The following is an 18290-nucleotide window of genomic DNA, read 5'->3' on the forward strand; positions in this document are numbered from 1 at the left end:
TTGGGGATCATCTGCCATTCCTCCTTGCAGATCCTCTCCAGTTCCGTCAGGTTGGATGGTGAACATTGGTGGACAGCCACTTTCAGGTCTCTCCAGAGATGTTCAATTGGGTTTAGGTCAGGGCTCTGGCTGGGCCAGTCAAGAATGGTCACAGAGTTGTTCTGAAGCCACTCCTTTGTTATTTTAGCTTTGGGCTTAGGGTCATTGTCTTGTTGGAAGGTGAACATTCAGCCAAGTCTAAGGTCCAGAGCACTCTGGAAGAGGTTTTCATCCAGGATAGCTCTGTACTTGGCCGCATTCATGTTTCCTTCAATTGCAACCAGTCGACCTGTCCCTGCAGCTGAAAAACACCCCCATAGCATGATGCTGCCACCACCAGGTTTCACTGTTGGGATTTTGTTGGGCAGGTGATGAGCAGTGCCTGGTTTTCTCCACACATACCGCTTAGAATTATCACCAAAAAGTTCTTTTACATGTCTTTCACTGAGGAGAGGCTTCTGTCGGGCCACTCTGCCATAAGGGCCTGACTGGTGGAGGGCTTCAGTGATGGTTGGCTTTGTGGAACTTTCTCCCATTTTCCTACTGCATCTGCAGAGCTCAGCCACAGTGATCTTGGAGTTCTTCTTTACCTCTCTCACCAAGGCTCTTCCACGATTGCTGTTTGACTGGACTGCCAGGTCTCGGAAGACTTCTGGTGGTCCCAAACTTCTTCCATTTAAGGATTATGGAGGCCACTGTGCTCTTAGGGACCTTGAATACTGCAGAATTTCTTTTGTGTCCTTGACCAAATCTGTGCCTTGACACAATTCTGTCTCTGATCTCCTTGGCCAGTTCCTTTGACCTCGTGATTCTCATTTGGTCTGACATGCACTGTGAGCTGTGAGGTCTTATATAGACAGGTGTGTGCCTTTGCAAATCAAGTCCTAGCAGTTTAATTAAACACAGCTTGACTCCATCTCAAGGAGTGTCTGAGCAAAGGGTCTGAATACTTACAACCATGTGATAATTCAGTATTTCTTTTTTAAGAAATTTGGAAACATTTCTACATTTCTGTTTTTTTCAGTCAAGATGGGGTGCAGAGTGTACATTAATGAGAAAAAATGAACTTTTTTGAATTTACCAAATGGCTGCAATGAAACAAAGTGAAAAATTTAAAAACATCTGAATACTTTCCATGCCCACTGTATGAGGTATTGGGGTCTGCAGGGTGGGTGTCCAGTGGTACCTCTCCCTGGTATGTGCTGTATTAACCATTATGTGTCTGGCCATTAAGGCTTTTGGAGCTATATCCAGCAATATAGTAACCAGCCTTGGATTTTTCCCCTACGTATTGGTGCTGGTCTTCCATTTATTTATTAACTCATTATGCTCCTTCTCTTGTGACCATCTAGTATCTATTAATTTTACAAAACCGGGCTATTTAACATTCTATTGAGGTTCGCTGTTCAATCGCACTCTGTATTTTTTCTGGTGTCACTTTTGTACTTTCTTACTGTCAATATTTACCTGTGTCTTCAATAAAATTTGTGATTTTATTATATCTCAATCTTTGGACGTTTCTGCACTGGTCCTTTCTTCTGAGTTATTTGTATGAGGTATTGTAAAAGGAAGATGACTATTGCAAAAAAAAGAGGGGGAGACAAAAAGTGCAATAGGGTCTTATCCACGTTACAAAGGATAGAGTATATCATGAAATTTGCTCAACTGGATAGGATGAGATAAGAGCATGTAGGTAGCAGCTGCTGCAGATCCACAGGTCCTTAGTGACCAGAAGAAATGATATATCCAAAGGGAATTCATAGCTATATTCCGCGCTGCCGCTGAGACAAATTCCAGGAGAATGCTGTACGATTGCAGTGGTTTCATTCAACGCGTGTGGTATCCTGATGAAGGGGGCATGAGACCCCTGAAACGCGTTGAATAAAACCACTGCAATCGTACAGCATTCTCCTGGAATTTGTCTCAGCGGCAGTGCAGAATATAACTACGAATTCCCTTTGGATATATCAAAGAGGAAGATGAGACACCACACCCAACAATGCAGATGAGCTGAAGGTTGCTATCAAAGCAACCTGGGCTTCCATAACACCTCAGCAGTGCCAGAGGTTGATCGCCTCCATGCCACGCCGCATTGATGCAGTAATTGATGCAAAACGAGCCCCAACCAAGTAATGAGTGCATTTACTGAACATACATTTCAGTAGGCCAACATTTCAGATTTTAAAATCATTTTTCAATTTGGTGTTATAATATATTCAAATTTACTGATATAATGACTTTTGAGTTTTCATTGACTGTAAGCCATAATCATCAACATTAACAGAAATAAACACTTGAAATAGATCACTCTGTTTGTAATGACTCTATATAATATGAGATTCACTTTTTGTATTGAAGAACTGAAATAAATTAACTTTTTGATGATATTCTAATTTTGTGAGAAGCACCTGTAATTCATGAGTGAAAGATAGGTGGCTAGACAAATATAAGATTTGTATAAATTATTAGCCTGTGCAATTCGGAAACTCATGTCAATGTTTTTGTTTTTATAAAGGGTAAAGAACAATCTGAACAATTTATACGGGAAATTTGCATGGATGTTTTAAAAGGTATGTTGTAGTACCATAAAAAAATATACTTCACATGAAATGATTCTCAAGACATTGTTATAATTTTAAGGAAAACATTTGACATCTAAGAACTGCACTCACTGATAAACATAAATTATTTATTAACCCCTTCATTCCCAATCAAGTTTTCCATATTTTACGCTTTTGTTTTTCTTCCCTTTTTCAAAGCGCTATCACTTTTTTATTTTTCTATCAACATAGCAATGTGAGTTCTTGTTATTTGTGGGTTGAGTTGTAGTTTTGAATAACAAAATTCACTTTACCAAGTAAGACTATGTTCTGCATTTTTGCAGAGTTTTTAATACATTTTTTTATGCAAAGTAGGCCTCGCTCACATCTATGTAAAAAGATTTGCTCTGATTTAAATTCACAAAAAAAGGACAAATGTCATACATGTGTTATGCGAGTGTCATGCATTTTTTCTCACCTAGCATCCGTATGACATGCGTAGGCAATCAGTATGCAATGCATTTTTAATGTCATCTTTTACAGTGGCATGTAAAAGTTTGGGCATCTCTTGTCAAGTTAGCATAGAAGAAAGACCTAAAATTAAGTTTATTAGATATGTATTGAAAGGATGGATAACATCCAATGACAGACATACATATATTGTGATAAAGGTACACAAGTATTTACACAAGTACGGTAAATTAAGGGAATTGCTGCCTCTGCCCTAGCCAATTACCTATTTTTTGCCTGCCTCCCAGCAGAGGTTGGCACCTTATGGGGGTACGACAGTGGCACCTCTGCACCTCGGTGACTGTCCCTGTTTCTTAAATATAGAAAGGGACATGTAGTTGTGTGCAGACCTAGGTAAAAATGAAACACAAGACCTGTTTACTGGCCAAACAATCTGGTAGTGTTATGGTACTAATGCGTCCAAGGATATACAGTGGACAGCCAGAACCAATATCTCAGTAGGACCAACAAAGAGATGCAGGGAGTAGCTAATGATAGTGAGTGACAAATCAATAACTTTAGCACACTACAGTGTGCCGACAGCTATCATTGCCCTGCACAAAACCCTCCACAGTGGGCTATGCCCACTGGCCAGATTCTTCAATAGAAGGGACGTGGCCTCTCTCAGTATATGTATATGGAGTAAGGCCATGCCCACTAGACAGGCTCTGGCTGGGAGTATGAATAACTCCTACATACCCTCCGGCCACGGGTGAGAAACCAGTGAATCCCCGCAGTGACCAGTGCATGCAATAGGAGGATTCATAATCAGACACCCCAATTACTAATCCAATAATTAAAAATAAAATCACACATACAGAAAAAAGAAACATTATTTGATTAAAGTCTACCCCATACTATACCTCGTTCACCAATTTATTGAAAAAAAATGTTAAAAATCCCAAGCAGGCCCACTATGATCCACCAAAATCTGATGTAGTCCATAAATGGACACCTGAAAAGCCTAAAAAGACAGAAATAAAAACAAGCGACAAACCCATGTTCAACCATTTATTACCAAAAATGTTTCCACAAAGCTTTGATGTAGTCCACGTTTCCCAAACCTGGCTACGGCGACTGTGAATAGCAGTAAAGTGACCAGTATTAACAAATGCCGTGTACTGATGACAATGCTCATCCGAGCCACTGTGTCTTGCTGACTGCAGCATGACCCAGTGGCACTGTTGTCATCATTGCATGGTGCCTGTGAATAGTGGTCACTTTACTGCTATTCACAGTCACTGGAGCCAGTTTCAGGGAATGTGAAATACATCGGAGCTTCGTGGAAACATTTTTGGTAATAAATTGATGAACAATAGACAGGCTCTTGTTTTTATTTCTGTCTTATGTTTTTCAGGTATCCATTTCTGGACTTCGTTGGACTCGGTGGATTATGGCGGACCTGCATGGGATTTTGTTATCTTTTTCAATAAATTGGTAAAGGAGGGATAGTGTTGAGGAGTCTTTATTCAAATAAGTTTTTTTTCATGTGTGTGTCATTTTATTTTTTTTTACTTGGTTACAAATGGGGGTGTCTGATAGACACCTCTCTATTACTAACCCCAGGGCTTGGTAGCAACTGTGATTTTTCACAAATTACAGTTTTTATCAACCCCAACTACCAATACCCCGACTACCATCGCACCAGGGTAATTGGGAAGAGCTGGGCAAAGTGCCAAAATTGATGTACAGTGGGGCAAAAAAGTATTTAGTCAGTCAGCAATAGTGCAAGTTCCACCACTTAAAAAGATGAGAGGCGTCTGTAATTTACATCATAGGTAGACCTCAACTATGTGAGACAAACTGAGAAAAAAAAATCCAGAAAATCACATTGTCTGTTTTTGTTTCATTTTATTTGCATATTATGGTGGAAAATAAGTATTTGGTCAGAAACAAGCAATCAAGATTTCTGGCTCTCACAGACCTGTAACTTCTTCTTTAAGAGTCTCCTCTTTCCTCTACTCATTACCTGTAGTAATGGCACCTGTTTAAACTTGTTATCAGTATAAAAAGACACCTGTGCACACCCTCAAACAGTCTGACTCCAAACTCCACTATGGTGAAGACCAAAGAGCTGTCAAAGGACACCAGAAACAAAATTGTAGCCCTGCACCAGGCTGGGAAGACTGAATCTGCAATAGCCAACCAGCTTGGAGTGAAGAAATCAACTGTGGGAGCAATAATTAGAAAATGGAAGACATACAAGACCACTGATAATCTCCCTCGATCTGGTGCTCCACGCAAAATCCCACCCCGTGGGGTCAGAATGATCACAAGAACGGTGAGCAAAAATCCCAGAACCACGCGGGGGGACCTAGTGAATGAACTGCAGAGAGCTGGGACCAATGTAACAAGGCCTACCATAAGTAACACACTACGCCACCATGGACTCAGATCCTGCAGTGCCAGACGTGTCCCACTGCTTAAGCCTGTACATGTCCGGGCCCGTCTGAAGTTTGCTAGAGAGCATTTGGATGATCCAGAGGAGTTTTGGGAGAATGTCCTATGGTCTGATGAAACCAAACTGGAACTGTTTGGTAGAAACACAACTTGTCGTGTTTGGAGGAAAAAGAATACTGAGTTGCATCCATCAAACACCATACCTACTGTAAAGCATGGTGGTGGAAACATCATGCTTTGGGGCTGTTTCTCTGCAAAGGGGCCAGGACGACTGATCCGGGTACATGAAAGAATGAATGGGGCCATGTATCGTGAGATTTTGAGTGCAAACCTCCTTCCATCAGCAAGGGCATTGAAGATGAAACGTGGCTGGGTCTTTCAACATGACAATGATCCAAAGCACACCGCCAGGGCAACGAAGGAGTGGCTTCATAAGAAGCATTTCAAGGTCCTGGAGTGTCCTAGCCAGTCTCCAGATCTCAACCCTATATAAAACCTTTGGAAGGAGTTGAAAGTCCGTGTTGCCAAGCGAAAAGCCAAAAACATCACTGCTCTAGAGGAGATCTGCATGGAGGAATGGGCCAACATACCAACAACAGTGTGTGGCAACCTTGTGAAGACTTACAGAAAACGTTTGACCTCTGTCATTGCCAACAAAGGATATGTCACAAAGTATTGAGATGAAATTTTGTTTCTGACCAAATACTTATTTTCCACCATAATATGCAAATAAAATGAAACAAAAACAGACAATGTGATTTTCTGGATTTTTTTTTCTCAGTTTGTCTCCCATAGTTGAGGTCTACCTATGATGTAAATTACAGACACCTCTCATCTTTTTAAGTGGTGGAACTTGCACTATTGCTGACTGACTAAATACTTTTTTGCCCCACTGTATATAATGTGATGTGTGGCTGTGGGCTTATATTTTTAGGCTGGAAGGGCACAATAACAAGGGACCTTCCCAGATTGATAATATAAGCCCCAAGCTGTCTGTTTTACATTTGCTTGTTATCAAAAGTGGGGGGAACACTGTAATTTTTAAAAATTATTTAATAGGTTAAATTTGGTGAAAGAACCTGTAATGCCACATGAAAGGCACAAAAGGGTGCAAGTTTATTATATGTAGGGGGCTTGTGACATTACATATCTACAGGACATCTATCTATCTATATATCTATCTGTCTATCATCTATCTCTTTTAACAGTTCTGGCTGTGAATTTACTGTACTTGGCTGATGAAATTTCGTTCTTCCTTTTGAGATGTGTGTGTAAAAATAGAGCGGTACATGCATGGTCTGTGTGCTGTCTGATTTTTTTCTTGCACCCTTAGACTTGCATTGGTAAGTGTCGTCCAAAATATGCGGTCACACAGGGCATGCTGCAATTTTTTTCTCAGTCCGATTAGATCTAAGGAAAAAGTTGCAGATGAGCACTGACTCATTTAATAACATTCGTGCAAGTGCAATGCGATGTTTTCTCGCATTGCACTCCTCCATATTATACACCAGTGTGAGCGAGCCATTAGGCACATGGTGTGGCTCAGAAGGGAGGAGGTATAATGATTTAGGAATGCAGAATTCACGGGATTTCTATTGGGGGGAGGAGCAATTTCGCTTTTTCACATTGCACTCATCCAAGTTATATGGTAGTATGAGTGAGCCCTAAAAGCTGTTTTTAATAATACCAGCAAAAGCTATGAGAATTCAGAAATCTCATGCACACAATTGCTTTATATCCCTGACTGAATTGGAAAACTGATGTTTTTTTTTAAAAACTTCAACATGTCAATTCTTTCCCCATTTTTGCAGCTTTTTTCACTATAAAAAGCAATGAAAACATGAAAAAGTACTGCAAAAACACAACCATGCATTTTTGGTGAATGAGCTTACTTTATTAAACATGTACTGTAAAGAAATTACATATACAGGTGCTTCTCACAAAATTAGAATATAATAAAAAAAGTTAATTTATTTCAGATCTTCAATACAAAAAGTGAAACTTATATACTATATAGAGTCAATACAAACAGAGTGATCTATTTCAAGTATTTATTTATGTTAATGTTGATGATTATGGCTTACAGTCAATGAAAATCCAAAAGTCATTATCTCAGTAAATTAGAATACTTTATAACACCAGCTTGAAAAATGATTTTAAATTCTGAAATGTTGGCCTACTGAAATGTATGTTCAGAAAATGCACTCAATACTTGGTCGGGGCTCCTTTTATATCAGTTACTGCATCAATGCAGCATGGCATGGAGGAGATCAGCCTGTGGCACTGCTGAGGTGTTATGGAAGCCCAGGTTGCTTTGATAGCAGCCTTCAGCTTGTCTGCATTGTTGGGTCTGGTATCTCTTATCTTCCTTTGATTCTCTATGGTGTTAAGGTCAGGCGAGTTTGCTGTCCAATCAAGCGCAGTGATACTGTTGTTTTTAAACCAGATATTGGTACTTTTGACAGTGTGGACAGGTGCCAAGTCCTGCTGGAGAATGAAATGTCCGTCTCCAAAAGCTTGTTGGCAGAGGGAAGCATGAAGTGCTCTAAAATTTCCAGGTAGGCAGCTGTGCTGACTTTGATCTTGATAAAACACAGTGTACCTTCACCAGCAGATGACATGGCTCCCCAAACCATCATTGATTGTGGAAACTTCATCACACTAGACCTCAAGCAGCTTGGATTGTGTGCTTCTCCACTATTCCTCCAGATGCTACGACCTTGATTTCCAAATGAAATGGAAAATAACACTTTGGACCACTGAGCAACAGTCCAGTTCTTTTTCTCCTTGGCCCAGTTAAGATGCTTCGGGCGTTGTCTATTCGTCATGAGTGGCTTGACACAAGGAATGCGACACTTGTAGCTCATGTCCTGGATACGTCTGTGTGTGGTGTCTCTTGAAGTAATGACTCCAGCGGTTGACCATTTCTTATAAGGGTATGTCTCCACGGGCACAAACCGGCAGCGGCTTGGACGCAGCACATGTCTACTCCGTCCAAAGCGCTGACGACTTTTTTACGCGCGGTGATTCCGAATGTGTTCATTGAACCATGCGGAATCACCGCATCCTATACATTGGACTGTGATGTTTATCTTGCGGAGAATGAGCATCTCCACAAGATAAATAGACATGCTGCAGTCTAGAAAGACTACTATGCTGTAACATCTGGCCGCTGCGGATTGGACACTGTGGCTGTATGCAGTGTCCAATCTGCAGCGCTTACTGACCATGGATACATACCCTAAATCTACCCCAAATTTTTGAATGTCCTTTTCTTAACAATCCTTTCAAGGCTGCTGTTATCCCGATTGCTTGTGCACCTTTTTCTACCACACTTTTCCTTCCACTCAACTTTCCATTAATATGCTTGGATACAGCACTCTGTGAACAGCCAGCTCCTTCAGCAGTGACCTTTTGTGGCTTACCCTCATTGTGGAGTGTGTCAATGACTGCCTTATGGACATATGTCAAGTCATCAGACTTCCCCATTATTGTGGAGCCTACTGAAACAGACTATGGGACCTTTTTAAACACTTTAGAAGCCTTTTGAGGTGTTTTTTGTAAGTTATTCTAATTTACTGAGATAATGACTTTTGGGTTTTCATTGGCTGTAAGCCATAATCATCAACATTAACAGAAATAAACACTTGAAATAGATCACTCTGTTTGTAATGACTCTATATAATATATCCGAGTTTCACTTTTTGTATTGAAGAACTGAAATAAATTACCGTATTTTTTGAATTATAAGATGCTCCGGATTCTCAGACGCACCCCAAATTTTGAGGAGAAAAATAGAATTTTTTTTATAAAATGGTGGTGCTTTTTATAATCCATGTGTCTTGTTGCTTACTAGGGAGGTGACTGAGGTGAAGTGGGATCCCAGGGTCACTGCTGGAGGAGGCAGGAGTGAGGTGATGTTGCAGGCCGCAGGCTGAGATGAAGGGGTGTTCCGATGTGTGGAGCACCACTGTGGGTGTCTGGTGCTGTTGCAGTGTCCCGTGCTGTTGCGGGTGTCCGGTGCTGGTGCAGATGTCCGGCGCTGCTGTTGCTGCGGATGTCTCATGTGCTGTGGGTGCCCGGCGGTGCTATGGAGGTGTCTAGCGGTGCTGCCCAGTGCTGCTGCAGGTGTCTCTGGTGCTGTGGGTGAGCAGCGGTGCCACCCAGTGCTGCTGCTGGTGTTTCCGGTGCTGCCTGGGCTCTGCCGACATTCTGTGAAAGGCCAGAGCCCCGGCAGTTCCATGGTTTCCTGTGCGGTGGACTCTGGGAAAATGGCCACCGGGGATGGCCCATGCGCAGATGGAGATCTCGACACCAAGATCTCAAGGGATGAGATTTCAGCGCTGAAATGGTACCAGTAAGGTATATTCGCATTGTAAGACACACTCCCATTTGGAGGAAAAAAGTGCATCTTATAATCTGAAAAATAAAGTAACTTTTTGATAATATAATTTTGTGAGAAGCACTTGTATAATCTGCACTTAAAAAACAGCAATAACACAGAAAAACCTGTTTTTTGTAAGCAGTTTTTTTACCGCCAAAAGAGCAGTTTTGGCTCCAGAGAAAAATGCAGCAAAAGAGCAGCATGTGAACATAGCCTAAAGACTCTTTCACACATCATTTTTTTTGGCACATGTGCTACCTGTTATTTTTATAGAAAAATCATGGGCCCGTTACAATAAATGTGACCTTTTAATACATACTTTTCCTTTTGGGGACCAAAAGTCTGCAATAAATAAAATGGAGAAATGTCCTATGTTGATTCTTGTTGTGGATCACAATCGCCAATACAAGTCAATGGCTCCATGAAAGAAAACCATAGAACAAGGATGTCATTTTTGTGTTTTCTGTATATAAATGTTTAATGGGCAGTGCAAGCTTTTTTTTCATACAAGTATAACAGATAGATGCAGCAAGTATTCTAAAAGCTGACATCTGGGTCCAATACATTGAAAAATGTACATACTTGCTCAATGTACAGAAAGACTGGAAAAATGTTACAAGTGGGAAGAAATTGTGAAAAAGTGACATTCTGTCATGGGTTTTAAGTCTTGTTTATGCTGTGTTCATTGTGCAGCAAAAATGACCTAGCAATATGTTTCTTTAGGATAGTAGAAATTCTATATAGTAGGAACTTTTTTTTTCATTAGTGGTTAAAAAAGAGCTTTAAAGGGAAAACTGTCACTTGAATCATGCTGCCAAAACCACGAGTAGCATGAATCAGAAGTGACTGCATGATTGAAGAGGTATCTTTTTCTCTGAAACGCATTGGCGTCTCAGAGTAAGTATACAAACACAGAAAATGACAGTTCACCCCACCAGCATCACTTGCATTTCGAGTGCACGACAACCTGAGCGGGTAAGAAGGTATAACAGCAGAATAAATTTGGCACTCCGTTTTCTCTTGGTTCAATGCTTTATTGGAAATCCACGTGCACTAATGACTTACAATGCAGTCTTCAATAAATCTTTCGGAACATCTATGATTAAGGAATGAAATTTCAAAACATGTAAGATGTATTGAAGACCGAACTGTATGTCATTTGTGTACATGAATTTCCAATAAAAAATTGAACCAAGGAAAGCAGGAGTGCAGACTTCTGCTGTTATATCTTAGAGTAAATACAGTTTGAAGAGTGCCATGCAGCTCCAAGTGAGTGACAGGTCTCTCTATGTGTGTACACATGAAGAGACCTGTAAATCATTGAGAGCGGATCTAGGAAAAGCTGGTCAGAGGCAACAATGAAGTAATCTATGCCTATTCTCCCTGGCCGGCTATTCAAACTATATTTTCTTTTAACTACAGGAGCATTTTAAATAAAAATATACTTGGCTGGCTGCAATTATGCATTGAGTCTTTGATTTATGTTGCCCATGATATAGACAGTAACTATCAAGTTATAGCTTCCTGTGGAGACAGGAGGGTCAGTGGTTGCTCTCCTCAGCTGACCTGATTGCCGTTAGAAAGACAGAAATACCGCATGGACCAGGGCTCATCTCACTGTACTCCTTCCTCATCTGCAGAATACTACTCAGACAATACAGGGTGAGGGTAACACAGTGTAGCAATACTTTAGTGAACCGACAATAGACAACATATAGAACAGTCCCAGCAAGTACACTAGATGGTGCAAATGACAGATAGAGGCTCACTCTTCTGCTGGCTTGCTGGGAATTAGAACATCTACAACTTTGGGGCTTCCAGGGCCAACTATCCTCATCAGTGGCACCCTGCTTTTGTCAGGCACCCTCAGAGAGGCGGTTGCAGCAAGCTTAGAAAGCTGGCTGAGTCCATTGAGGTACATGGACATATGTTCTGATTGTCTCAAAGTAGGTTCTCCAAACGGCTTCATGGGTTCAATGATGAGCAGTGGATCAAATCTGTATTTCTTCGGTTGGAACTGTGGTGCCTTGGCTGTTGTCCTCTAGAGTCTCCATGTAGGAGAGAGGTTGCTTTTTATACTCACAGCTGTCCTTCAGGTCACTATCCACATGTTTGGGAAGAGGTCATCTCTCATTGCTTGAGTGTTCAATTAACCTGCATATTTTATCCTTCAATGTTTGCAGAACAACATGCTGCATGGAGTGATAGGGATAGGTAGTCAGCAGGCATTCATCAAATTAACAAACATTGATTGTTCAATTAACCTGCTCCTTTGTCCCTCATTGATAACAGAACAATAAGCTGCAAAAGACTGATATAATAGGTATTCATTAACCATTCAACAAATCGGCAAACCTCAATTCAACCTACAACAAGAGTCAACACTCAGGCTCATATGATCAATGGTTTATGTCTCTTGACCTGCTGAATAATACGTCTGGCAAAATTAAGAATAAACATGGTGTCGTCACACTCCCCTTTAAAAAAAAGAAAAAATGTCGACATTTTCTGCACATAAGTTTAAAATTTTTCTATCCACAGTGCTGTTTGAGAGCTTAATACTTTTGCTGGGTTATCATTTTTATTGATATCGGTTTAGTGTACATACAGAGTTTTGATCATTTTATTGCATTTATTTAAAAAAGTTTAGTGACCGAAAAACTGCAATTCTAATACTTCAGTTTTTTTATGTGATCATACTGGTTAATTTCTTTTAAACTTTGACAAATCTGATTTCTATTAATTAAATCAATGCACCAGAATGATAAATGTATCCATTTGGTAGCTGAATAATGTATGCTACTTTCTGATATAAATTATAAATTATTTCTCGTGAAGTGATTGTCAATTGTCAATGTGCCTTCAGCTAAGCATTGCCAACTTTTATAAAGAATTATGGGGCCTGTGTAAAACCACAGGTAAAAGTAAAAGTTTGGGCAATTATAATGTACATTGGTTAAAAATGTGTGACTTTAATATGTGACCAGAAATGATGCAAAAGTGAAATTATGATTTTCTACCTTCGAGATTGTCCACCTTTTGGAATAATTTTTTATTTGTTTTCACTCAAATTCATGTTTTAGGGGTTAAAACTCATTTTTGTAAATGGGTTTCATGTTAAATGTAGATCCATTGTGGCTTTAGCAGGCTTTATTTCCTGCATTTTCATTGTTGATTTGGTCTTTGTGACATATACTGTATGAGCTGAGAAGAGCTCAGACAGATAAGAGTTATAAACTCTCTCAACAGGTCATCAGAGCAAGCTCACCGATAGATTCTCATATTTTACTGCAGCCAACAACAGAGGCTACAAAAGACAACTGTGCAAAATTTCGAGATGTAATGAAACCAAATACCGTACATGAACTCTTTTGATTCCTAAATACACAGATTTATTTAAAATAAATGCCCCCGAAGATGGAAAATCCGAAAATCCCTTTCATATTATCTGTATCTAATGTATACACTGATAAGGTTTTTTTTATAGCATCTCCCCACCACTTTCTGGTCTCTGTGGGGAGGAGAAAGGGACTATGCCACAATTTCTCAGAATACATATTCAGTGCTATATTATTATGTACTTGTAGAACCCTTACAATTCTATAACTCACACTACAACCACTGGGTGGCCACACAGAGAAAAATATAGCATAGCCGTCTTTGTGACATCATCAAGCATTTGTATACAAAACATTCCCTTAATAAAAAAGCACAATACTTCTAAATTGCAGCTACTTTATATGCAAATAATAAAGTTGTTTTTTCTTTTTATATAATAGCCCAGTTACCATCCATACTTCATTCTGAAAGGATTCAAGGTTGTGATCAGTGTAAAACTCAACAAGGTCCTCCTGGAATTCCAGGGTCCCCAGGGCCAGGTGGCTCAGATGGTCCAAGGGGGCATCCTGGATCACCTGGAAGAAATGGCTTTCCAGGTCCTATAGGACATCCAGGCAGACCAGGCATTCCAGGCTCTAAAGGTATAAAGTAAGACTATGGGGCAGATTCATGAATGAATTTGTGACTTTTTTGCCTAGATTTATGTAATTTCAGAAATCTCAGTGGCTCTGAACTAGTGCTGCCAAACTTCAAAAGGAATCTGAGAACATATTAGAGAGCTACAGAGCCTAATTCCAATGAAGTGTCACTGGGCTGTTTGGGCAGTTTTGATAGAATCCCTGTTTTCTCAGTCAGAATGTTGAGCTATGTGTCGTCCCTACCACACCCCTGATTGACAGCTGGTGGGGTTACTCAGTTTAGTCTGATGCCTGACTGCTGTGCATGTGAAATCTAGTCAGCCAGTGAGATATAGTCATGTAGTCCTGCTGATAAAACACTGATTGTATTGAAACTAGCTTGTATTGTACTGAAAAAGCTTATTGCTGTGGGATCTTTTTTTAAAAAAAGTTAATGTCTACATGAAAAAACTCTTTAACATTCTGATTCTTTAAAATATAGTATTCTTCAATAAATTAAAATATTGATATCTACAGGACCTCCTGGAAAGCCTGGTTTAAAAGGACATAAGGGAGATGGGGAGCAAGGAATACAAGGCCCTCAAGGAGTTCCAGGTATTGTAGACAGGCCATATTTTTACTACCAAGCCAATTTAAAGAGAAATCAGACCTTTATTTTGTCTCTTCAGCTCATGAATTTGTAGAATTATCAACTTTCACTGTTGTATTGCATGAACCACACATGTATGTAAGTTGGAGTCTCCAGCAGTTTGATTCCAAGTTGTAAAAAGGTTCCACCAGTATGAATGATCCTGCCTTTCTGATATTTTCAATTGTATTTATAGCCAGAACTCCTGAAACCTAAATTATTCACTAATTTACTGTAGGGCCAATTGGACAACCAGGAATGAGCAAAGAAGGTCAACCTGGATTACCAGGGCCTCCAGGCCGAGAAGGAGAACGTGGACCTCCAGGAACACAAGGATCACCAGGACAACCAGGAATGTGTGACCCATCTATTTGTTTTAGTGCAATTATTGGAAGAGATCCATTTAGAAAAGGACCAAATTATTAATAGCGATTTTTCAGGCAGAATTTTAGTCTTTGTGTCTTTCATGTCTCAGGAAAATGTTTTCTAATGTTCAGCTTTACACAAGTACCTCTTTTTAAATAATATATAAAAGAATTGTCTTCAGAAAAAACTGCAGAAAAATGAATCTGAAGGCTGAATGTGGTGACGTATATCTGAAGTATGCTCTACTTTAATTGTATATTTATCTATCTGTAAGGTAAGCAGATATAAAACTGTGAAATTGCTTCACATCATGTCCTGTTACATAAAATGTGTAATTAGAATATCATATTTTTGTGTTAAAACTGCTTATTATGTCAAAAAAGAATATAAAATCCAGCACATCTTATTTAAAAAAATAATTTCCTTTTCTGAGAAAGTCCAATTTCTGTGCTAAATGATGTACCCTACATGAAAGACAATGATCATCATTTGGACAAGAATAAAAACATTTTTTTTTCCAACAATCCCTACTGTTTTCCTTAATTATTTAGAGTGCTTATTCTACAGATCTCATTACATGGTCATATAATACAATGTAATATTGACATTTTAATGGGAAAAATACCAGCTTATCAATTAAAGGGAATTTGTCACCAGGGTTTTGTTACTCCATCTGGGAGCTGCATAATGTAGAGATAGCGCTTCTGATTTCAGAAATCTGTCACTTAGGCTGGTTTCACATTAGCGCTTTTTAAGCGCATGCACGGCTGGGGGTAGCTCCGCCCCCGAGCCGGCTCTCTGCCCGGCGTGCCTGCCCCTTGCTTGTAGCGCCGCCTCCTAGCGCACAGCGGCGCCTGCGATCGGTGCACCCTATCTTTAGCATAGGGTGCGCAGATCGTGCGCAGGCCGTGCGCTAGTTGCGCTTTGACCTGCGCTGCGCACTTCTGACGGTGCGCCGTGCGCGCCAAAATCAAACTTTTCGGATTTTGGCGCGCACGGCGCACCGTCAAAAGTGCGCAGCGCAGGTCAAAGCGCAACTAGCGCACGGCCTGCGCACGATCTGCGCACCCTATGCTAAAGATAGGGTGCGCCGATCGCAGGCGCCGCTGTGCGCTAGGAGGCGGCACTACAAGCAAGGGGCGGGCACGCCGGGCAGAGAGCCGGCTCGGGGGCGGAGCTACCCCCGGCCGTGCGTGCGCTTAAAAAGAGCTAATGTGAAACCAGCCTTACTAAGCTGCTTATTGTCATTTTGATAAAATAAGTGTTATATCTGCCCCAGATCTAGCAGTTATCTGAATCACTGTTTTATCAGCAGCAGATTATAATCATGAGCTCTATATAACTCTGCCCACGTCACTGATTGGCCGTTTTCTGGTCATGTATAGTGTACACAGAAAGCTGACAATCAGTGGTCGGGGAGTGGTTATATAGAGCTCATCAATATTATTTCCTGCTAATAAAATGGTGCTTTTATAATAATAATAATAATAATAATCTTTATTTATATAGCGCCAACATATTCCGCAGCGCTTTACAGTTTAACAGTTTCAAAACACAAGTCATAAGTAACAACGCTAACAATACAATAATTAAAGCAAAATAAGACGAAATAAGACGACCCTGCTCGTGAGAGCGTACAATCTACAATGAGGTGAGGGAGATACAGAGTACAGGTGTGTATTTACAATGGTGTATTTACAATGAAGGTCCAGCCATCTTGCAGGAGTGAAGGATGGATGGAGATAGTGAATGGGCTACGCACGCACACTTACACAGAGAATGACTTTGATTAGTGAATGTGATAGGCCGCTCTGAACAGGTGTGTTTTGAGGGAGCGCCTAAAACTATGCAAATTGTGGATAGTCCTGATTTCTTGGGGTAGAGCATTCCAGAGGATAGGAGCAGCACGGGAGAAGTCTTGGAGTCGGGAGTGGGAGGTACAGATTAGTGCAGAGGTTAGTCGAAAGTCGTTTGCAGAGCGCAGCGATCGGCTAGGCCGATAGACAGAAATGAGAGAAGAGATGTAAGGGGGTGCCGCACTGTGGAGAGCTTTGTGGGTGAGAACAAGTACTTTGAATTGGATCCTATAATGAATGGGCAGCCAATGTAAGGACTGGCGAAGAGCGGACGCGTCTGAGTACCGATTACCCAGATGGACGATCCTGGCTGCTGCATTGAGTATGGACTGGAGAGGGGATAGTCGAGTGACGGGGAGGCCAATTAATAGAGCGTTGCAGTAATCCAGGTGAGAGTGGATCAATGCAACAGTGAGGGTTTTTGTTGTTTCCATAGTGAGAAAAGGGCGGATTCTAGAGATGTTCTTTAGGTGTAAGCGGCAAGAGCGGGCAAGGGATTGTATATGGGATGTAAAGGAGAGATTGGTGTCAAACATAACACCCAGACAGCGCACCTGCTGCCGGGGTGTTATTGTGGTACCACCCACGGAGAAGGAAATGTCAGATTTAGGGAGGTTAGTAAACGGCGGGAGCAGAAGAAGTTCAGTTTTGGAGAGGTTGAGTTTCAGATAGAGAGCGGACATGATATTGGAGACTGCTTTTACTCCGTAATGATCACGCCATGTCCTGGCAGAGACCAACTGAGCAGTGCAACAATTGAAATAGATGTGAGTGTCAGATAAAGCAATTTTCTTTAGTTCATAACAATAGCTATGTTCTGCCAAATTTTTAAGCGTTTTGGAAACATTCATATGAAACTTTGCAATCTAATACTGTATATAAATTCATGGTCTCATATGGAGATATATTCATCCACATGACAGGTGATAACTTGTTGATCACGATAGGTCCGACCGATGAAACCTACACCAATTGGCAAAATGGGCTACTTTTATCCCCATTAGACTGAAGCAGCAGTGTACAAAGAAAAGGGAAGGGGGAGACAGGGCGCTTCCAATGCGTAGGTCTGTATGGAAAGTAGATGAGTGCACAGCAAGTGTTAGGCCTCTTTCACACTTCAGTTTGTTTTGCATCAGTTATAATCCGCCAAAAAGGCAGACGAGCGGATCCGTTCTAAACTGATGTGAACGGATGGCACAGGATCCGTTCTTAGACGGATCCTGAAAATGAGGAAATGTAAAGGAATCGCTGGCGAGAGAGAGAGAGAGAGAGAGAGAGATTTTTTTTTGTCCGGCACCCAGAAAGAATTTCGGGTTAAAACAGTGTCTGGAGGATCCGCCACAGAAAAAAACGTTGCAAGCTCCGTTTTGAAATCTTTGAGGATGGTGACGGACAGCAACTTTTGGCGGATCCGCAAAAAAAACGGATGCAACGGACAGCAATCCGTCACAATCCGCCAATAATGTAAGTCAATGGGGAAAAAAACGGATCCTCATACAAAAATTGCGGATCCGTTTTTTTCAAAACCTGGCGGATTGTGACTGATTGTAAAAAACTGAAGTGTGAAAGAGGCCTTAGGCTCACATGATA

The 18290-nt window shown here is 40.8% G+C and overlaps 1 protein-coding gene across 1 annotated transcript in view; it reads left to right on the forward strand.

Moving 5' to 3' along the window:
* COL21A1 (collagen type XXI alpha 1 chain) overlaps positions 1-15368 on the forward strand; it is a 526378-nt gene extending 511010 nt beyond the window's left edge. The window contains exons 27-30 of the mRNA XM_073589133.1: positions 2555-2609; positions 13653-13853; positions 14367-14444; positions 14717-15368. Coding sequence (XP_073445234.1) covers positions 2555-2609; positions 13653-13853; positions 14367-14444; positions 14717-14904 — 522 coding nt within the window. The 3' untranslated portion in view covers positions 14905-15368. The remainder of the gene's footprint in view (positions 1-2554; positions 2610-13652; positions 13854-14366; positions 14445-14716) is intronic.
* The last annotated feature ends 2922 nt before the right edge of the window (positions 15369-18290 follow it).

This window comes from Dendrobates tinctorius, unplaced genomic scaffold, assembly GCF_039654945.1.
Source record: "Dendrobates tinctorius isolate UK_male_01 unplaced genomic scaffold, ASM3965494v1 ptg000107l, whole genome shotgun sequence".
In the NCBI taxonomy this organism is placed as follows: Eukaryota; Metazoa; Chordata; class Amphibia; order Anura; family Dendrobatidae; genus Dendrobates; species Dendrobates tinctorius.